Below are 23559 nucleotides of genomic sequence, written 5' to 3' on the forward strand. Positions count from 1 at the left end.
AGCTAAAGAATTTATGGCGAATTAATCGGACGTATCATTCGGGATACGTAAAATTCGTGAACGATTCGCGAATAATCCGGAAATGCCACATAATACGCGACTTGGGTTCGGAGTTGTAAATATACGCGAATAAGACGGTAAAATTCGTGATAGGGAAAAATTCGCGAATCATTCGCGAACTTACTAACTAGGGTTGGAGCTGAACGAAAATCTTTTTGGCCGACATCTTCTCCAAGGTATATGATGTAGGGTATACCACCGATACAGAGAGATCAACCCTTTTCTCCCGCTGTTCTTCTTCTCCTCCTTCTCCGTACCCATGTACGGCAACAACCCCAATCTCCGGCCGCCGTACGGCGGCGTTCCTGGTTTGCCACCACAATATACTATCAACCCTGATTTTTTCAACCAAAACCCTCACCTCCTAACTCATCCTTTTTCTTCTTCTTCTTCTTCTTCTTCTTCTTCTTCTTCTTCTTCTTCATCAGTTCCTCTAAACCTCTATATTCACCGCCAAAATCCTTATATCCGAAACCCTAATTTTCCAATCCAACAACATCCCAACACTAACCCTACATCTTCAAACCCCGATAAAACTCTGGATAGAATTGAAAGCGCTGTAAAGAATTCCCATGAGAATCTTCTTGCAATTGGTGATACTATTACGGCATGGGGAGTCTCTCAAGCTGCACTTGTATATCTTCAAGTAGATTCATGGGCTTCACTAGGTTTTCAAATACATCAAATTCCCTCGTTGAGCCTTCTTATGAGCACTGAAGCAAAGGTAATTTTTTGTTGCTCTTGATTTTAGTTTTAGTATTTCTTTTTGTATTAACTTGTTAGTTGATTATGGTATGTTTGTGTTTTGATTGCTTTGCTTAGGTTAATTCATATATCGATTGTTTCGTTCTGGCGCGGAGATTTACATCAGTGTATGATTTAGAGATTGCAATTTGTAAAAATGAGGGTGTTGAAAAGTTTGAAGGACTAAAATTGGGACCTCTCTTAAAGCATCCAGCTGTTCTTCAATATTTTTCTGTTCCTTCGGATGTCAAACAAGTTCATAAGATAACAAGTGAAACAATTGTTACTAACCTTGTCGAGTTCGTACATTCTTGTGATGGGGAAGTAAGTAAAGAAGTAAATAAGATAACAAGTGTCAAGAAAAAAAAGTTCTTGCAGTTTCTAGCAAGTAAAGAAGCTGTTGCACACCCAGCAAGGCTTGGTGTTAGGATTCCGCAGTACGTGAAGTACGTTCTTACTCTTTTGTTATTTATCTAAGGCATATAAACAGGAAATAAATCTCTTTTGTTATTTATCTAAGGCATATAAACAGGAGATAAATCGTGTACAAATGTTGTGTGTTTTTGAACTGTTTGTTTTTTGTTTGATCAACTTAGTGTTCTTAATTGGTTAAAAGATTAGATTATTTATTTCTGATTAGTTAAGAAGCAAATTAGTGTAGCATTTGCCTAAGGTCCATTAGCATGGGTGATCATATTTCCAAATTCCTCCTGTTAGTTTATGAACTCTATTTTCTGAAGATAAGGTTATCATGTAAGTCATGCAACATAAAAAAAAATTCTTGCAAAGGAAGAGTAAAGAGTTGTTGTATAGGAATGTGATTTCTCTTAGGGTTTAGATGCTTATTGGTTTGTACTCTAATAAATGGATATACACCAAATTCTTGTTGGTACTCCCTTCCACTCCATCCTGGCCAGTTTTATTTGTTTTTAGCCCTGGAATGTTTCTATGTATTAGTTTGTAAAAGATGAACCTAAAATTAGACCTCATAAAAAACCCAAAGCTTGCATGACATTTTTGCCATGAAATCAAGAAACAGATATTTCTTTGTTCTTTTTGTTAATTGTTTGTATTTTTCTGCAATGTAAATATTTACATATGTAGCATTAATGGTCTGACTTTGATATTCTTTTACTATCCACAGACCTTATGTAAATTATATCCGAGATGCAAGCAAAGCAGAAGGGGAGATACTAAAGAGTTCTGCTCAAGCACTGAAACAGAAGTCCATCGATCATAACAAAAAAGTGAAAGATGAAGTTTCAAACCAACCTGCTATTACTTCAGAGAAAAAGTTGCTGGACAAATTCAGCACTCAACATGTCAAGTCGTTCTCTCCGATTCCTATACATTCTGATTTAGCTAGCAAGCGTTTGGAGGATTTAAGTGATAATAATATTATTAATAGCACGGATAGTGATCTTATTTTAAGTAGTCATGGTAAAATGTCATCAAAAGATAGAAAATATTCAGATCAACATGTTGATAGTTACCCTTTACCATCTACATCTGAAGAACAAAATGGAGGATTTGGAGTTGAAGTGAATGAGTGTTCTCCTTCTATAGATCCCTTAAGTTATGACCCAAATAAAAAGTCATCTGATAAGAAAGCGAGATTCTGTTATCCGTTTACGAACGACTCTTTGTCTAGGAGTTCTAAAAGGTATAAGTCAGATCCAAGGATCATTAAGAATCCCGATTTTCCTACTGCAATGCACAATAGCCGTTCTTCTGCTGACCGTGGTGTTGGGGATGACTTTGGGAATTGTCTTGAAGAGAATGCTGGTGAAAGATCACCCGATGCTCAGATTGAAATGGCAGATTTTAGTGCTGTGGATAATTGTAACCTTGTTCTAACTGATGATACTGTGAATAAGTTCATAAGCACGTGGAAGGACGCATGCCAGGTGCATTCTGTTGACGAGGTATATCTGCTTTCATTCAAACCTTGATTTCCTTGTATTGTCATCTTACTTCCAAAATATGCTAAGTAAAACTGCCCATTCTTTGCTGATATATGTTTATCACTTACAATTGTTCAGTGTTCTAGGTAATCTGTTTTGGATGATTTTTATATTGACAATTGCTCCTAAGATATTTACATAAGACAAAGATAGTCTAAAGCTTGTACCTGTACATTTTTATCTTTACACAGATGTTTTGTCATTGTGCCAAATTTGGTATGCATGCATACAGTTCATGCTCTTATGCTTTGCAAACAATGATTAGTTACCACTCCCTGTTTATTGATAACATGCAATAAGTTAGTGGTCTGGAAATAGTATAGGAAGAATTTGCATAAGATGTATCCTGAAGGCCTTTAGGAGGATGGTCATCCAGTTCCAGTTAGGTGCCTTACATGTCAAACTTTTTTTTTTTTGTAGGTTTTTGAAAGGATGATCAACTTTTATAATGCGCCATCTCAAGGAAGAAAGAAAATTTCAGTTTATGCATTACAGCGTCTAAGAAGGCAAATAAAATCATCTCAAGGAAGAAAGAAAATTTCAGTTTATGCATTACAATGTCTAAGAAGGCAAATAAAATCATTAACTTCAACTTATCCGTGTATTGGATTATTGAATGTCGCTGTAAGTTGGCTTCCTCTCTCCCTCCATTTGATTTTGTTATAATGTCTCGAAATATGTGAGCAGCGCATCCTCTTTGATGCTGCAACTTTTTTTTTCCCCTTGCGGATATATGTTGGTGCTCAGTTTTGGCTTCAAGTGATTTGCTTCAGGTCAGATCCTCCTTTTCGGGTGTTTGTTGCTTATGCACATCTAGGCACCCGCTTAGTGTCACCCAGAGGAATCTGAGGCGCTTTGGAGCTAGAACTTCTTATACTGCTTGGTATCTGGCATTTTTTTTTCCTTTTATTTTGGATTGTGTTGCTCTGATACCTGGTCTAAAATTATTAGCTGTTAGTAAGTTAGTACTACTTATTAATTTAGGCGAATTATTTCTTGTTTGTGATAGAATTCGGCCACGGTACATATAATGCACTTGTACCATGGTGACTGAACTCCAATGACTATATCCTCGGTGGCAATGCGTGAGCTGCCGGTCCCAGGCAACATAGTACCGATACTCATAGTTAGTGAGTGGATGTCATCGCAGGTTAATCGGTACCTCTCATCATGGAAGTTGTAATTTGTAGAGACTGGGTGGTTTTCGTACCCACTGGCCGTACAGTTACAGCACTACCAGTGTACTCTCTTTCGACCTGTTGTGAAAGGTCTGTTGTGGCTTAATCACTGCTGTAAAACTGCCAAGCCATAACCTGTAGAGCACTCTGAAGTGTTAGTGGGCTCCCAGATCTTGTCATGAACATGCTAACATGTGTAGTACATTAACTTTAGAGTGATGTTAATGTCAACATGTTATTAAGAGTTTGTTCATGTATATTACTAGCTTGTACCAAAAATATATGAGTGTCGAATGTTAGTATGGTGATACTAACATAGTAACATGCATGTTGAAGTCTCATAGAGCGAAGATTTGAACATGTTAGTTAGTCCTTAACGTGATGGATTGTCATACTCTAGACTTGTCCTGAAGTGGAAGTCATCCGTAAGAGGACCTGGGCCTGTTCCTCATCAAGAGGACAGGGTCTCCGATATTGAGAAGAAGGAAATCTTCATGAAGACAACGTCAATGTTGTCGTCAAGAGTATGGGGCCCGTCCTTAAGAAGACTTGTCCTTGAGAGGACTGGGACACATCCTTAAATGGATTTTGCAGTGCATTCTGGGGACCCTCTGCAAATAGGAAGGTACCTCTTTTGGTTTTATCCAAAAGGTACATTCTGAAAAGTGGCCCTTAGGAAGATTTATCCATGACAATCGAATGTTAGAGAAGTGCATTATTATTTTCATGAATTATTACCAATTTATGGATTTGATATAACAGAATGCATTATGATTATGATTACTTTTACCAACAACTACAAGTAAAACAGTAAGAAAGATGGTCAGTAGCATCAAAAAACAATTGCAGTGAACCAAAATTCAGGCTTAATGTTACTTTGATTTCCCTATTCACAGTTAGCTGGTCTCTCCTTTCTGATCTTTCATTTCCTGTTTTTTTTTTTCATTTTTTGTTCTTTCCATTAGTTATTTAACAAATTCATTCTTTCTATTCCCACCCCCTCAGTCAATTGTGTATATCTCTCATTAAAAAGGTTTACGTAACCGCTAAATATATATATATATACATCTTTAAATGTAATAGTGAAGTTGGATACTGATATTGCAGATTAGATCTATTAAATGCGGGATGTGGGATAATGTCTATGATACTTCACAAACTATGGGACAACATGGATGTAGGACTCCAACTTTCTCTTCTTTCACTGATTGGAAAAGGAGGGAAGCTGAAATTTTGAGTAAGACAGACTCATTATCTGCAAATGAGTGCTCTTCTCAACCTGAATACAGTGAGTGATGTTTGTATTAAATCTTGCACAATTTTTCTCCTCCTTCAGTCTTGTGATCCTTGGGTTTATTTATGGGACTATTGGAGGGTATATCTCCTTCAACTACCGCTTTCAAGTTTCACTTATTAGTTTCTTTTTCGGTTTAGTATGATGCATTTCTTAGGTTTAAAGTTTTTTCTTAAGAAAGTGGTCAGTGGATTGGATTGGATTGCATGTTAGAATAATATCTAAATAAAATAAAATAAAAATCATTTTTCTTTGGTTTCTTTTAAAAGCTTACCTAACTGTGAGTTGTCTGAGTTGGACCGGTTTGATTTTGTGGCACAAATCTTGATTGATGAGGGACACGTTAAGTGCTGCATCTTATCTGGATCTGCATCAACTGTATTGGCTAATAGTCGTTAAAATAATAGGTCTTGATTACAGTTATTGCTATATGAGAATATGTCTAGAGGATATACCACTGTACCAGACTTTTACTGCCCAAACACATCATTTGAACCTGGTTGAGGGTTCCAAATTCAACCCAGATTAGACATATGGTATTGCAACCTGCATAGTAACTGGGAAGGTGAAAATGATTTTCTGCTGTCCCTGATATAGCGCACAGGAAACTTGAGGAGATTTATAAGCTGTGTAGGAGTTGTTATGGCCATTTTTTTTTTGCTAAGTCAGAATTTCTTATTACCAGCTAAGATTAGTTAATTACTAAGAGAACAAGAAAAAGGGGTCAAGGCAACCCCAAAAAGAACTTGAAAAAAAGATTTATTGTATTGTCGCCACTAGATGCATTAAAAAAAGAAATTGTTTAATATGCATCACTTCTGTTAAAATCAAATACTTAAAGTTTTGGTGAGTTATGCGATCCGCTCATCCTGGAAGACACTAATTTGTTTTGTTAAATCCTATATTACTGGGTTGAATTAGAATCTGTCAGCATCCTACACTGTTTGAGTATCTTTGTTTCTTTATATACCTGTATGTATTGGTCTGTCGCATTCTTAATAAATTTTGTGAAATATGGGTTTCATACGTGGTTTCATGTTTGTAAACTTAATAAGAACCTTCATGTATCTTCTGAAATATTTCTGCAGGTCTGACTGTTGATGGGATTTTGAAGAAAGTTGGGACATATTTCGAAATGAATCATTGCACTAAGGAAGCAGATTCCCCGCTGGACAACCTACTTGATTGCTCAAGAAGGTTACGGGATTGCGAGGTATGGTTGACAAAGCAATTTTCGGTCAAGGACTTTGACACTCTAGGTCATGGTGCATTCTTCAAATTTTTGGAGGCAAACTCCTCTCAACTTCCTTATGAACTATATGGAAGATTTACTGGAGATTTAAGGAAGAAGTCTCTTCTGGAGGTAACCATGCTTGGGCAGCAGCTGATACTGTTGCTATCGCAAGCTGCTAGTAGCTTGTGGGTGAACGGTGTAATAACAAAGCACCACATATCTTTTCTACTAAGAAAACAATTCCCTACAATCAGCTTAGAAATTGGTGGTGACGATCTCTTGGAAGACATGGCTGAATTTTTGAAGAAGCAGGGTCGTGGTAACTTTTCCAGTTGTGTTTTATTTTCTGCTACTTTGTTGCGCTCATGTTATTTGGACGCACCATCTGCATGCCATTTGCTGGAGGGTACAACTGGTTTGAAGTCTGATTTAGGGCTTAAGTGTGGGGTTCTTGGATCTGTTTCGTCTAAGGATGCACTCAAGTGCTTGCTCAGAGCACCAATGTTAACCGATCTTTTATCATGGTCTCATTGGGACCTTATATTTGGTCCTTCACTTGGTCCTCTTGCAGATTGGTTGTTAAATGTAGTTCACACTAAAGAGTTGATGTGCTTAGTGACAAAAGATGGGAAAATAATTCGAGTCGATCACTCTGTCACCATAGACGACTTCTTGGCAGCTGCACTCCAAGGGTCTTCTTTCGAAACAGCTGTAAAATTGCTGTCTTTGGTTTCTTTGTATGGAGGGGACAAGCAAGTTCCGATGTCCCTTCTTAGGTCCCATGCGCGCCAAGCAATTGAAGTCATCCTAAAGAATTCTTTAAACTCTGCTGAAGTTACAAATTATCGGGATCTTCAAATTCATGAAGAAGCCTTGAGAGCAAACCAAGTATGTTGCGGACAAACTGAGCGCATCCCACTTCCTCTTAACCCTGTGGGTACTATTTCACAAATTATGGAAAGCCAAGATTTGAGCGAAGGAACATTTGGAGTTAATAAAGCAATTTCTGTTGTGTCAAGGTTCGTTCTCGATATTCTTGGTTGCCTACCTCCTGAATTTTGCAGTTTTGCAGCAGATATATTTCTTTCAGGATTCAAGTCTCTTACTGGAACTGGTCCTTCAGCTATTTTACATGAATGCACCCAAATTAATCAACGTATGATGCTTCATGACATTGGGTTGACTCTTGGTATAGTGGAATGGATTGGTGACTACCATACATTTTGTTCTAGTGGCACCAATGAATTGCTTGTATCCCTTGTGAAGACAAACAATTTAGTCTCATTTCCTGGATCTAGCACGGACGCATTGGATGAACTGAAAGCATTGAAGAGTCAGGATTTTTCTGAGGCAGACATTCACCATAGTGATGTCTGTGTTCAGAGAGATCTAAGCGAAGTGTCTAATAAAGATATGTATGACGGCTTTGTAAGAGCTTCATCCAAATATGATGAGAATGAGGATGCGACCAGTGTTATTGAATCTATTAGGCGTGAGGAATTTGGTCTAATCCCAAATCTTTCACATGCTGAGATGAACATGTTAAAGAAGCAGCATGCTCGTCTAGGGAGGGCTCTTCACTGTCTTTCACGAGAGTTATATTCACGGGATTCTCATTTTCTTCTCGAGCTGGTGGGTGTTTATTGTTTTTCTACAGATGTTTGTTTTCATAAACGGCAATAGATATGCAGAAGATGCATCACACAACTGTTCTGCTATCAGGGATCTGTTTTGATGTAACTGATTTTCTTTGTTCTTCAGGTTCAAAATGCAGACGATAATGTTTACCCTGAAAGCGTGGAACCTACTCTTGTTTTCATTCTTCAGGCTAGTGGCACTGCTGTGCTAAATAACGAACAAGGCTTTTCTGCTCAAAACGTTAGAGCTCTTTGTGATGTCGGCAATTCAACAAAAGGTGGGTCCATTGCTGGATATATAGGGCAGAAGGGCATAGGCTTCAAATCAGTTTTCAGGGTAAGTAGAAAAGAGCATTTTTTCAAAATATGGAAGTTTATTAACTCTTATCACTCTTTTTAGCCAGGAATCCTTTCTTCGGTTCTTTTTCTATATTTTTAGTGGTGGTTATTTGTTTGCTTGAATGTTTTAGCTATCATAATTGCTGAGTCGAGAGTAAGGTCAGTTAAGATCATGGTTGCAGGACATCTTGTAAAGCTAATTAAATAGTTTTGCAACAGTGCTCTTAATGATGCAAAACTCAGTAAAATGTTAGCTCCGATAGTTCGTCAGTAGAATTAGGTATATTGTAAATTATACTATCATATGATACTAGAAAAGATGCAAATTCTCAACTCTAAGAGAAATGCTAGCAAGCAGCACCCTAGAAGTGCTCTTGGTGCAAAGGTGCAAACTTATTATGTAAAAGAAAATTTCTCAAATTAAATGAGTTTTAATCAATTAACCCCGTGACGCATGGGTACATTGTATGTATACTGTACCATGATACCAGAAATGGTGCAAATGTTCAACTTAAATAACTCTTTCTTATTGTATTTGTTAACATAAAATGATATGTGATGGTACTTTATGTTATTAAGTAATGAAAAGGGTACTCAGCACAGGAAGCTTATATCACTGGAAGGGTCAGATAGCCAAGTCCAAAATGTAGTGATATTGTTACTTGAGATATTTATATGTCATCTTCACCAGTAAATTAGGGTATCTCCGAGATTTTTGCGTCTTAGTTTGTAATGCATTCTGCTCTCGTTCATAAGTGGTTAAGATTTAAACTTCATGTTGGCTTAATAATGAATGGCTCTAACCTTAATTGAAACTGATTGTATATTTCTAGGTTACCGATGCTCCAGAGATTCATTCCAATGGGTTTCATGTCAAGTTTGACACAAGTGAAGGTCATATTGGTTTTGTTTTGCCCACAGTTGTCTCTCCTTGCGACATTGACTTTTATGAGAAACTTATCCCTAGCGAAGTTGTTGATGGGACCGATGATAATAACATCAGGCGGTCTAGTGGCAGCAGCCAGTGGAAGACTTGCATCATTCTTCCTTTCAAACGAAAACTAAAAGAAGGAACAGACATAAGCTCTATCTTATCCGTGTTTTCAGATCTTCACCCCTCCTTGCTACTGTTTCTTCATCGCCTTCGATGTATAAAGCTTGTGAATTTGTTCACGAGTGAATACTTTGTCATGAGAAGAGAAAGTTTAGGAGGCGGCATCATAAGAGTTTCTCAGGGAAAAGAAAAAACAAGTTGGTTTGTAGCATCTCAGAAGTTGGATGCTAGTGTCATTCGGCCTGATGTTCAAACTACAGAGATTGCTATAGCCTTCACCCTAGATGAGTTGGCCAGTGGACAATACAAACCACACTTAGAGCAACAACCTGTCTTCGCTTTTCTTCCTCTAAGAACATATGGTCTGAAGTTTATTCTTCAAGGAGATTTTGTTCTTCCTTCATCTAGGGAAGAGATTGACGGAGATAGTGCTTGGAACCAGTGGTTGTTGTCGGAGGTTCCAAATTTGTTTGTCAGTGCACAGAGATCCTTCTGTGCCATCCCTTGCTTTAGAGAGAGTCCAGGGATAGCTTTGACGAGCTATTTGAGTTATGTTCCACTTGTGGGGGAAGTTCATGGATCTTTGTCGCATCTTCCTCTCATTATTATGTCTAAACTACGTGCTTCAAACTGTATGCTCTTGGAAGGACATAATGAGAAGGAATGGGTTCCACCATGCAAGGCCCTCAGAGGTTGGGATGAACAAGCTCGCAATCTTTTACCTGATAGACTTCTAAAACAGCATCTCGGGCTCGGTTACTTGGATAAGGATGTAGTTTTGTCCGATTCTTTAGCAAATGCTTTAGGCATCGAAGAATATGGACCCAAAATCCTGGTTGATGTTATGTCATCAGTATGTCAACAAGCTGATTATGGTGGTATAAAATCAATGGGGTTGGAGTGGTTTTCGTCGTGTCTCAGTTCACTTTACTCTATGCTGGTGATTAGTTCAACTGCTAGAGTAGAAGTTTCAGATATTTTTAAGAGACTTGCGAGAATACCGTTCATTCCACTTTCAGACGGAACATATAGCTCTGTGGCTGAAGGTTCGATATGGTTACCTTCTGATGACATTGGATTTGAAGGTTTGCATGGTCCTGATTTTTGCCCTAGTTTATATGCAAAACTTCGTACCGTAAATCCTGCTTTCCTCTCTTCACCATCCGAGGATAAGAGCAGTGACACACAGATGCAGGTGGAGAATTGCATAAGAATGTTAAACAGAATAGGTGTTCGACGGCTCTCTGCGCATGATATTATAGTGGTGCACATTTTACCAGCAATTACGGATGATATACCCACAGAGAGAGATGATATTTTGATGACAGAATATGTATCCTTTTTAATGCTCCACCTTCAGTCTAGTTGCCCTAGATGCTGCGTTGAACGGGAATACATTATCTCTGAATTAAGAACCAAAGCTTTTATCCTGACAAATCATGGCTATAAAAGACCCCATGAAATATATTTACATTTCAGCATGGAGTACGGGAATCCGGTAGATGTGAGCAAGTTACTTGATGCCGTGGATGTGGAATCTAATTGGCATGAAGTTGACGTTAGATACTTGAGACATGCAAACATCAGCACGTCACCATTGTTTGGTTTAATGAACTGGAGAGAATTTTTCCAGGAACTTGGCATTACTGATTTTGTTAAAATAATTCAAGTTGAGAAGAATGAAGCTGGTCTTCCCCTGAACTTGGATCACAATGAAATCCATATTTCTCCTGGTTTAGTACTTAAAGATTGGGAGTCAGCGGAGTTGGTTTGCTTACTATTTACTTTATCCTCACAGAAGAATCATGGAAAATGTAAGTATTTGCTGGAAGTTCTTGATGATATGTGGGATGATTGTTTTGCTTCAAAAGTAACAGGTTGCTGCATTTCAAAACCGAACGAGGATGGGATACCATTTGAGTCGTCGTTCATTAAGAGCATTCACGGTGTTCAGTGGGTAGTATCGAGTACAGATCAAGAGCTTCACTATCCTAAAGACTTATTCATCGATTGTGAGGCTGTCCGGTCTATCCTTGGAGATGGTGCACCATATGCTGTGCCACAGGTTAGTGTTCTTTCCTAATTCTTCCCACAAATTAAAATTTTGATTTCCCATTTAGAGTTTGCCGTACCCCTTCAATGGCCTTTAGGTTCGTCGTTATAATACTAGTAATAGTCACAAGGCAGTTGTGGACAGGAATGCTTCAAGAAACCTTAAAAGGTGTTTGAACAATATTTTATCGACTATGATCTCTGTGGTGATTAAGGCATGCCAACCAAAAAATATCTTTCATCCCCATATGGCTCCTAGAATTCCGTTCGGGGCATTCAAATTTTTTTTATGTGTAGGTCTTTCGAATTTAGTGGTCATACTAATATAAGCAACGTCTTCCGTTGGATCAGAAATATTTAGGTGGTGTCTGTTGTTGATGCTATCTGCCTTGTTGGCTTAAACTCTCTTTGAAAACAGGTGAAGAGCAGAAAATTGATACGTGACGCTGGTTTTAAAACCCAAGTTGCCCTTGATGATGCGTTGCGAATTCTCCATACATGGAGAAGATGCAAGACTCCTTTCAAAGCGAGGTATGGACACATCTTTTCTATATGTAGGGGTTGATAGATCTGTGAGTTGCTTCTCATTGAGAACATGAGTAGTAAGTTCATTGAGTTGCTATTTTTTTAGTTTCTTTAACATACATGTTTCATTCTATGGCAGCATTACACAAATGTCGAAGTTTTATTCGTTCGTATGGGATGCGATGATAGAGAGTTCCAAGGGTAAAATTTTAGAGGAGTTCAGTTCAAGGCCTTCAATATTTGTTCCATATGAAGCTGTGTCGGGACACGAGAGTATGGTGAAGGGCATGTTTTTGTCTCGAGATGATGTGTATTGGCACGACCCAACTGGATCTGTGGACTTAGCAAAAGCGCTGCTTCTTCAGCATGGCTTAATTAACGGGTCTAACTGCCATCTAATCAACACACTGGCACAAGTTTATCATGGTTTTCATGATTTTTTTGTGGATGAGTGTAGGGTACGCGAGATCCCTCCTTTTAAGAACTATATCCAGATCTTGCTACAGTTATCAAACGTTGCTCTGCCTTCACAGGCTGCTACTGCAGTAAGTATCTATGCGTATTAAAATCAAGTTGTATGCCCTCTATTTTTTACCATTTTTGTTTAGTTAGTGTCGTAGCTGTGGGGTATAAGCTGTTTTGTTTTGGTGGTGATTTGTTTGAGTTGGGGTGTGGTTATCTCTTCCACCCTCAAACGGTTGGTTAAAATAGCTAAATACCTTAGGTTTTTATTATTTTTGAAATTAATCTTTTATTTAAACTATATAGACCTGGAGGTAGATAAAAAAAAACCTGTGGTAGGAGAGAGTTCGGGCTTTGGTTGGAAAAGAAAACCTTTCAGCAGCAGGCTGAACCCATCTTAACCTATATTTTTAACGTTGATTTGTTCAATACTGGATTAAGAAAAATAAGAAGTATAATACTTGATTTTAATTGACTTGATCAGAGTGGTTTAGGTTAGGTCGGACTCCGTAAGGCGTAAGTGTTACTGCAATGTAGATGGCAGTCTATTGATTGATGTTGATATCATTCCATGGGCTGATGTGTGAGAAGTTAATAATGTCTTCTGCTAGCTTATGGATATTAGTGTACTGAAATTAGCATATAACTATATAAGATAGCGTGGTAAGTTGGGAATTAGGAGTCATAAGTAAATGGAGATGGTGAACTAATATGTGAGTGAGTATTATAGATTGTGATATGTTGCCTGAGGTTGGCTACTTGGATCGGCTTCCTTGAATTGTCATTGTGATGACTGAGGGGTCATGTAAATGATAATCATGCTGTACCTGGTGTGTTACAGGACAGTACACTCTTGAAGGGAAGCATTGATGTTAATCACTTAAAACTCCAATGCATGGTTGACTTACTAGACGGATCACATTAGGGCTTTCTTATGGGTTCTAAAGAATATAGGGAATATCATAGTTGTGAACTGAGGTATGTTTGATTCCTCAATGGGGTCCATTGGCTGCCCCAGCGCAGATTAGGAAATGTATAGTAATATTTTTTTGCTCATTGAATACTGTGGTGAGCTTTGTTAGTTATGTTTATGCGTTTTTTCTTAGAAGCTTCAGGTTTCCTTGTGATAATGAGGTTTTTGATGTTTTTGAGTATCAGGGGTGGTACCAAGTACGTTTTATTAAGTTACGGTTTACCTGAACACTTCTTTTAATGTGCTATCAGGTTTTTAGAGTTTTTTTGAAGTGGGCAAATGATTTAAAATCTGGCTTGCTGGGGGCCATGGATGTTCTTTACTTGAAGGAATTTCTTCAGAAAAAGAAAAATACAGTTCTTCCGACTGTACAGGATAAATGGGTTTCACTTCAGCGTAAATTTGGCCTGGTCTGTTGGTGTGATGATGAGCAACTAAAACAGCAATTTACAATATCTGACAAAATTTGTTTCTTAAACTTTGGAGAACTTAGCAATGATGAGAAAAAAATGCTCCCAGAAAAATTCTCTATGTTCATGCAGGCTATTGGAGTTCCGTCTCTTTCTGAGGTAATACTTTTATCCATTCAGCAGCAAGAATAGATTTATGCGTTAATCAAAGTTACACATTCTCTAAGTTTTATTTGGTCTAGTACTAGTAGTAGCTGACCTGTTCATTTATCATAGCAAGGTCAAATTTTGAGTCGGGCACTTTAGAAAATGGGCCCAAGCTTTTGTGTTAATGCTATGACTCTGGTATTTGGTATTTGACATGGATTAATTATAAGCCAATCTATTTATTCGTTTAGAGTCTAAATGAACGTGAAAGCTGAATGCTCAACCCTCACTTTTGTGCTTCTAAAGATCTTAACCGTTAAATTATATGGATTGAGTTTGCTAGTTATATGAAGAAACATGGGTTTGCTGCATATGACATTAGCACAGAAATCTACTGAATAGGTGAATTAGTTGGTCTTTCAGATTTTCATCATCTCTATATTAGCTCAAGTCGAGTATACCAGAATTTTATTTTTTGATTAGATACACTTTCACTGTATTCACTGTATGAAAATGTCACATTAATCCGTTTTACAAAAAATAATTAATGTAAAAGTATCAATTTCCAGAGGTACTTTATGACCAGGATAATGTTTTTGGCATTGTTTTGACAATGTCACTCTTTTACCATCATGGGAGCTTTGTTATGTTGACATCTTTTCTTCTTTTAGTAAGATTTTAGAACTATTATCTTGCATAAAAACTTGTACTTTCTGGTGGACTTATTGTTGTATCTTTGGATAAATGATGCATGTAATTGTTGATTGGTTAGGCTGTGGCAGTAATGACAGGTATTAGTTGTATTCATCTGTGAGAGTTCCAAGAATAGTCTGTGGATTTTACAAATTTGTCTCATTCTCTGCATGTGTCGTCAGAAACATGAGAACTGTGAGTCAGCATTTGATGGAAAAGGATAAGATCAGTTGAGCCTACGGCTTTTTATCTGGTTTAAGTACCATAAATCATTGTAGATGATCTCTACCTTCTGTGTTTCTGTATTTCTTACACTGCTATTGCAGGCTTCCTCCACATTTTAACATGAACAGTCATTAGATTTTTCCATTCTCTCTTTCTCCTTGAAGTTAACAATTTGCTCCATTTCCTATGTGTAGGTCGTAACTCGTATAGCAGTATATGAAGGTGTGGAAGATTTTACAAGTAAAGCTTTATTGATGGACCGTGTTCTTCCTTTTGCTCAGCGCTATATCTACAAATCACACCCTGATCAGTACCTTCAACTCAAGCAGTCTGGAGGGGAAAATTTGAGTCAACTACAAATCGTTGTGGTTAAAAAGCTATCTTACAGGTATAACTTGGAAGGTTGCAAGACTGCATCTAATAAATGCTTGAAGTGCAGATGTCTTCTCCAGGTATGTGAGCTGAACTGCTTTTTTTTTTTTTGTACATGTGACGTCGGCGGGCGCCACTTCGGGTTTCTTTTCCTTCAAATATATAGCATTTAATCTTTCAGTGGTTTTCCTGGAAACATTCTGGATCTACTGAGTCGGCCCTGTTAAGCAAAAGCACAGAACCATTTATGCCCAATATGTTTTAGTGTCGACTTCTTATTAAAAAGTAAACAGGTGAAGCTGGTGCTAGAAACTTAGTGTACATATGAGAATCCCTGATGATTATATTAATGTTTGCTAGCTCTTCTAAAACCACAGATACTACACAATGTCATTTAATATGGTTAAACTTTTGAAATCCTTCACCATTCCATGTATTATGAATCCAAAAGGTTGATCGGTTTTACCCTTCAGCATCCTACTTATTGGTTGGTATTCAACCCAATACATTAAATCCCAATTTTCTTCTCTACCATCCAGTGTTGCAAGTTTTTGTCAAAACCAGGCAGGCATTTTTTTAACCTCAAATGATCCGGAAGTTTGATAGCCAGTGGCATAAGGATTTCTCAGGCAGTTTTGGTTTCGTATTTACATGATCACATAATGATTATTATAGGTTTGGGTTTCCAAGGCAGTCTTGGTTTCGTATTTACATGATCACACAATGATTATAGGTTTTTCATGCATATCCCATGCTGGTCAATGACGTTGGCTTCGTGTTGCGCCTGTGACTAAAATTTACGTAGTAAGGAAGTAATGAGCCTTTACGTGTTTACTTCAGATAAGGGAAGCAATCTAAAATGCATTTAGAAGTGAAAGATTTTCTAGTTTGAGAAACAATTCTTATTTAAAGAACGGATGGAAAAGCTTAAGAAATTTTCTTTTTGTTTAAATTATGTAACCCATATTTCTTTTATTTGTAATTTTGCAGAAGAATGTCCTGTACATAAAGCAGAAGGCTGACTCCCACTCGATATTCCTAGAACTTTCTCGCTTATTCTACCATGGAATCCCTGAATTACACCTTGCTAATTTCCTTCACATGATAGCATCCATGGCTGAATCAGGCTGCACCGAAGAGCAAATAGAGTTCTTTGTTGTAAATAGTCAGAATATCCCTAAACTTCCTGATAATGAACCTATTTGGTCTCTTTCATCATTATCCCCACCCAAGGAAGATCTTGAGATTTCACAAACAGCTTGTTCCTCAGGTATGGTAAATGGAAAGAAACAGTCAAAGTCCAAAAGAAAGCGAGTTGATTCAACTTGTTCTTCTGCTCCAGCAAATAAGCCAATTACAAGTCCATCGTCAACCATTCCACCAAATGAAAGTCATTGTCAGAAAGAAGGAAAACCTGAAGTTATGACATCATACACTGATAAGCATGGAATTCCTATTGGAGTTGGTTTTGATTGGATTATCCTAGATGATACAGTAGCACACATGGAGGCAAGTCTGCAAGAACCTAAGGCTATGGAAGGTTTACAACTTGGTGGTGTTAAGACGGAAAGCGCAGGCTGTAGTTCTTCAGAAGTAGCATTAAATGAGAAAGATCCGCTTCCTTTTAGTACACCCAATGAGCACCAAGCAGCTGTAACTGGGAGGTTGGGAGAGTTTGTAGCTTTCAAGTACTTGGTAGAAAAGCTTGGGGAGGAAGTAGTTAATTGGGTGAATAGAGAAACAGAGACGGGTTCACCGTACGATATCCTTCTGGGGAAGGATGGAAACAACATAGAATACATCGAGGTTAAAGCAACCAGGTCTCCAACGAAAGACTGGTTTAATATATCACCGAGGGAATGGCAATTTGCAACCGAGAAGGGGGAACGTTTCAGCATCTTGCATGTTGCTTTGTTAGATTTGAACAATACAAAAGTAACAGTGTTCAAGAACCCAGCGAGGCTATGCCAGCAAGGCATGTTGAAATTGACGGTTTTGATGTCAACAGGTTATAGAAAGCCTAACCTTGCTTCTTAGTGGCCATGTTAAAATTGCGTAGTCAAGATTTAACCAGTGATTAGAAATTTTTTCTTCTCGTATCAGTAACTTTTGGTAGTAAAGCTTTTCGGCATGGCAGTGATGTCAATATTGTACAGTATAACGTATAAGAGTAGAAGAAAAATGCTGTAAAGTTGCAAGTTTTAGTTTTGGTTTCACCTATTCATCACCCATGCTTTTCCTATTTACCACCCACCTCCAATTTCTAAAGTAGTTCTAGTTCTGAATTCTAGTTTTTCCTGTTTACCACCTATAAAAGTCAAATTAAATTTGACTATAACTGTTATGATTCTTTTTATCGGAAAACCATTGATTAGGAATTTATCGGAAAACCATTGATTAGGAAAAACCATCAATTAGGAAATACTGAAACATTGTTTTGAAGGGGAAGATAGCATATCATAGCTTAATTTCGTGAATGATAGTGATCTTTTAGTTCCACAGATTAGTATCGTCTTTGATTTCCAACCAGCAGCGTTTGTCTGTTTTGAGGCCATTAAGCTTCCGATAAATTTTACTGCAGGTGGTAAGCCATCACGATACCTTTCCCATATCTATCATTGTTTTTAGAGTCGGTACACGTTCGTCTCGAGATGATTTGATATTCTTCATAACTGACCAACACACATCATTTGTTGATCTCTGTATATGAATCTATGATAAGTGTTAACCCCAACAACAACGCAACTTTCACATGATCTGATTAATGTCCTGATTAATACGTTGATGTTTTAGGCACCGGCACAAGGTATTTCATTAGTTCTCACCAATTCCTGGAATCCTCATTCCATACATCATGCAATACTAATTAACAAAAAATAAAAATACCTTTAATTTTTCGGGAATCTGACTCCTATGTTGCTTCTAATTATTGCATTAAAGAAAATTGAAAAGCAAAATAAGCCACGCACAATTATCAACTAAAAAGATCAATAAATATATGCGTGCTATATCTTATAAATAGAAACCGTGCCATATCTCTTTGAACAAGATCAATAAACAGAAAAAGGAAAAAAGAAGAAGAGGTGATTGGAGATGGTGGCGGGTTGGTGGAGACGAACTAAAAGAGGTGTTGGTTGGCGGGTGGGGAAGAAGAAGAACTAGTTACGATTTTTTTTCTTTTTTGATCGGTCAATAGGAAAGAACTGGTTACGATTTTATAACCTAAAGTTATTTAAGCCAGTTGTTTGGTGGTTTTAGATATCGGCTGTAAGTAAAATGGTCAATGGGTTGTACTTGGGAGATATGAAAAATTGTATGAGTGGTAAATAAGATAATTAGGGGTGGTAATTAAGGTAGGTGGTAAATAGGAAAATTATAGGTGGTGAATACGTAAAACCTTAGTTTTTACCTATTAAATCATTTATACTGTTTACGGTTCAGTATTCTGTTTTGTGAAGTTAGGTGTCGCATGATAGAAATGTTTGGAAATGAATACCCTAAAAATGGACCAAACTGGTATTTCCGGCAAACTTCCGGCCACTTTGTGGGACTTCCGGCGATACTTTTTGAGCAGAATTTGGAATTCATTATTTCGAATGGCTAATTATTTCATAGAATAGTTACTCAAGCACACACCAAACACAAATCCGGTCTCATGTTGAAGTAGAATAGAGAGACCATGAGCAGGCTTTGGAAATGGGTGGAAATTAATTTCTTTCAACTGGTAATACAGTCTCCCATTTGTACTTGGTCACTACATGGTACATGAACACCAATATCTGGAGTTTCGCCAACTCTTTTCCTGGGCATAAATGTGGTCCTCCACCAAATGGTATGTATGTGTATGGTGCTGGTCCTTTACTTTCAAATCTTGCTGGATCAAATCTTTCTGGTTCTGAGAAGTAATCTGAGTTCTTGTGCTCCAAAACAGCTACATAAATTGTATAGTTACAAAATATTTAATCTGTGCTATCAAAAAGAGTCTCGCAAGACTCCATGAGCCAATGTTTATTAAGCAAATACAGATTTGTGAGACTTGGTAATTACCTTCCATCCTTTATAGTCGAAGTCAACAATCGCTTCCCTGAAAGTTCCTTGAATCGGCGGCACTAATCTCATCACTTCGCATACGACGTTCCATGAATACTTCATCTTTTGTGTATCATCCCAATTTAGCAAATCTCCAGGGGCTTTTGAACTTTTGATTTCCATCAGTTCTGGTATCCATAAAAGACCAATATTAACAAATGAGCATCAATCGATAAAAGAGTGTATGATATGTGTACGTACCTTTTCGGACTTCACTATAAACACCAGGAAGCTCAACAAGATACTTGATAGTGAAAGTAATGACAGTAGCAGAAGCTTCATGAGCGCCAATAAACGTCCCTAAAATCCTACTAGCAATAACTGATTCATCCAGGAGATTCCCATCATTATCAACTTCTAATAGCAAATAAGATAATAAATCTTGTGTTCTTGGAGCTTTATTTTGTTCCAGATCAATCTTCCTTTGTTTGACTATCAACACTAACTTACTCATTAAGAACTTTGATGCTTTTAACCCAAGGTTATAAGCTGTTCCAGGTAAATCTATTGGGAGCGAGAGAAAAGTCCAGCTCTCAATTGTTCCAAAAGTGCAGCTAATTCTTCGATACCGGCAGGATCATCCGTTCTTGTATGAATTTTCCAGCATCGGAAATTCAATAGTTTCACCAAGTATCGGCCATCCAGTTTTTCCTGGTGGGTATTTAGAAGGAGGACCAGCATGTTGAAATCTGTTTTTAGATGATGAGAAGAAGATGAAATAAAGAGTGGAGAAACAACAAACTAGTAAAGGAATAAGAAACAAAGAAAGCAAGATTATAGTAGGTTCCATGAAAGATCAAAAAGATAGGAATAGTAGTTTGTAAGATGTTTTCTTTAATTAGGAGACGATGGTAAAATGTAATCAGTAATAAAACATGTGTAAGGAGGCGACACAAATATATGGGTTTTAAATCTAGATTTTATAACCTAAATGCGTTGCAATTAAAGTTTGTATTATTTATTCTTCTTTGGTGTTCGCCATTGTGTTTTACGGTGTTTGTTTTTGTTTTTGTGCTTCAGTCTCAAGACTCTATGTATAGAGTTAAAATTTAGAGTTCAAAATGCACTTAATTTTCGGTACGCTTATGATGTTTGAATATCAACAAGATACAAGTCAAAGCACATGCAGCCAATGTAGTCAATCGGCGGGACATGGATCCCAAAACAGAGACATAATAGCAACACACGGAAAGAACAGGCGAGCGATCCAGCTACCGAAACCCACGTCGCCAGCTCTGCAAGACATATAGAAGGAACTAGAAGAGCGTTCACAAAGAAGGCAGGAGCTTGAAGACTGACTGGATAGCACACGCGGTAATAGCGGGACAAAACACTCCTGGAACGAAAGACGAAGGGCACAAAAATGACAAGGTAACAACGATGTCACAGGAAGAAATGGAAAAATACTTGGAGCAAAATTATCATGTGATAAAACAAGACAATCACTTCCTCGTAAGTAGCCCGTACCCAGCAAACATCCGAGAATACCAATACCCCGAGGATTACACTTCTCCGAAATTCAAGACATACGATGGACAAGGGAATGCGCGAGAACATCTTAGCCGATTCCTATCAGCAATGAACGACAGAGCCTTTGATGAAAAATTATGTCTAAAAGAGTCCCCCAAATCACTAACAGGCACATCATTCACCCGGTACGACAACTTAAAAGCGGAAAGTGTGGATTCTTGGCCAACCATGTCCACGCTCTTTTTCGGGAAATTCTATTCAGTCAAGAGGAAGATCACGACAATAGACTTGAGCAAGAGCGGACAACGGATGGGAGAAGAAATAGGAAAGTACATCTTACAGTTCCGGCGCTTGGCACTAGATTGTCATGAAGACATCAGTGAGGAAACACTCGTCGAGATTTGTGTGCGAGGGATGATCCCAGCCTTCAAGGGGAGTTTGATCAATTTCAGGTTCCAGACTTTCATTGAGCTAGAAGAAGCAGCCGAAAGAATCGCCGACTGCATAGAAGAAACATCCATAGACCATGTTTGGAGCTACAAAGTTAGCACCGTATCTAATAGGGAGAGACCCAACACTAATAGGGAGAGAAGGGACCAGTTCCAAACGGTTGGCGGGAGCCAAGGAAGAAACAGATGGACTTAGGCGCTTACTGATGGACCACGCAATGTAATGTAAATCTCTCTTCTTCTTTTTTTACTGAGAATGAGTTGTTGTGTGTGACACAATAAAATTTGGTTTTCTCAGACATAACTTCAGTTGTCTATTTCCACCAGGCAACGTCGTGTTACAGGTGTATGGTGCCCTTATAAGTGTCTGCATTTCCTACTATGTATAATCAGAGGGGGGGTTCTGTATTATGAGTACACTAACAACTTCTCAGCTGAGACGGTTTTTAATACTGAAGTTCAATTGCTGTCCCCATTTTAAAAAGCAATTTTTTTCTGTACAAAATTTTTTTTCTGTACGGTAAGCATTATTATAAATACATCTAAATCCTTCAATTTCATTTATATTTAATATTAAGTCCAATGTTAAGTTATTTTCTTCCGTTCCTCCGATTTGCAGGCTTAGTGTTGTTTTTATGGAATAAAAAACGAATTTGAGATCAGATTTACTTCGGTTCTTGGTGAAATACTTTGAAAATTTGAACACAACGAAAAAAAATTCATCCTCAACCTGAGTTGCTACTTGTTTGTACTGATCAACATATAATGTTTCATTTTTTGCCATACCTGTTAATTCTTCGGTAAGTTTTATAAGCAATAGTCTTGATGGATCTTAAGTTGATCATTCACTTTATCTTTTAATGTGTGATATTGAATTTGGGTGTACCTTATTACACCATCCAAGGATCTTGCTGAAAGAAGTAGTATGCAAATCTTGATGCTTTGCATGTCAATACAAGGATCTCCTCTTTCAAAAGAAAAAAAAAACACTATAAGGATCTCCGACACCACTGTTTACATCTTTGATCGGATTGAAAATAAAATAAAATTCTATACCATGTTTAACTTAATCACTTAAATCTGAAACCCAATAGATGCAAAGTTACTACCCATAATCGTTTTAGAAAAATCAAGAGACAAAGAGTTGATTCTCTTATGCCTACTGATATGGGATTAGACGAGCAAAAAGAGTATGACAAGGTTTTGAGATTTTCCCACCATTAACGATCAAAGGATCTTGTAAATGAATTCTATAAGGGTTTTTTAATTTTATCAAATTAAAAAGAGGGCGTGTTTGAAAACATATTTAATGACAGTTTTCTATTCATCATCAACGGCTGAAAATAAAAAAACATTAGCATCCAACGGCTAACACGTGCTAGCTTACAAAACTTACCTGCACTGCCGCGCGTGAGAGCATTTGCCATAGTTTAATTTATGCGTATCTTATTTATGATTTGTTTACATTAGTGTAGATGCTAATTTCGAAAAGTTTATATGTTAAAATACACAAAAAAAAAAAAATTGAGCGAGATGCCGAGTATGAACTGCTTGAAAATGTTCCTAATGTACAAGTGGGTGTAGTTGAAGATATGGACCAAGATTTTAATCCTCCGTCATCTCAAATTCATGGAAATTTCTCTAATATGTTTAGTTCTCCAAACCCATTTTCTCAAAATCCACCTACAAGCCAATTCGTCGAGACTCCATTTGCAAATCAATTTCAAAACCCTTATAATGTCCCTAGCGGTATCCCTATTCCATTAGGATATACCCCTGGTACGAACCCAAGTACAATACCCGGAACGTCGTCAGGTGGATTTACAGGAGATAAACGCATTTCTAGAGCAGCGAAAAAAGCCCAAATTAATAAAAAGGTCGTTGGGTCAAGCAAACCCGCTACACCATCCTCCCAAGACTCCCAGATGAGCGACGCGGGCAGTAAACTTGTTGATTTTCTAAAAGAATCCCGAATGACAGTCGCACCTCGTCGGGAACAACAAAACCAAACTATGGAAAAGTTGCTAGAGACAACACAACAACAAATTGAAGCTGCTCGAGAGAAAGAAGAAAGGGAAATAACGATCTCGAAAAGCTGGCTCCAAATGCAAAAAAGTACTTTGAATTAAAACAGAATGTCATATTGGCCAGGCAGATGGAGAGGCAAGGGAAATAATCATTTCTATTT

At 37.7% G+C, this 23559-nt stretch overlaps 2 protein-coding genes across 2 annotated transcripts; one reads left to right on the forward strand and one right to left on the reverse strand.

Annotated features, from left to right (window-relative positions):
* The first annotated feature begins 272 nt into the window (after positions 1 to 272).
* On the forward strand, positions 273 to 17590 carry LOC113296764. Its single transcript, XM_026545091.1, has 13 exons — positions 273 to 784; positions 883 to 1250; positions 1949 to 2729; positions 3189 to 3392; positions 5054 to 5234; positions 6329 to 8106; positions 8236 to 8448; positions 9284 to 11569; positions 11975 to 12087; positions 12221 to 12626; positions 13768 to 14085; positions 15186 to 15443; positions 16354 to 17590. The coding sequence occupies exons 1-13, from the start codon at positions 320 to 322 to the stop codon at positions 17398 to 17400; spliced, it is 8418 nt and encodes a 2805-aa protein (XP_026400876.1). The 5' UTR covers positions 273 to 319; the 3' UTR covers positions 17401 to 17590.
* Positions 17591 to 19070: 1480 nt separating this feature from the next.
* On the reverse strand, positions 19071 to 22798 carry LOC113294410 (beta-amyrin 28-monooxygenase-like). The gene is made up of 4 exons (XM_026542808.1): positions 22768 to 22798; positions 19654 to 19956; positions 19411 to 19580; positions 19071 to 19283 (listed from the first exon to the last, which is right to left on the reverse strand). The coding sequence occupies exons 1-4, from the start codon at positions 22796 to 22798 to the stop codon at positions 19071 to 19073; spliced, it is 717 nt and encodes a 238-aa protein (XP_026398593.1).
* Between the last annotated feature and the right edge of the window lie 761 nt (positions 22799 to 23559).

The sequence above is a fragment of the Papaver somniferum genome, chromosome 7 (genome assembly GCF_003573695.1).
Source record: "Papaver somniferum cultivar HN1 chromosome 7, ASM357369v1, whole genome shotgun sequence".
Lineage (NCBI taxonomy): Eukaryota > Viridiplantae > Streptophyta > Magnoliopsida > Ranunculales > Papaveraceae > Papaver > Papaver somniferum.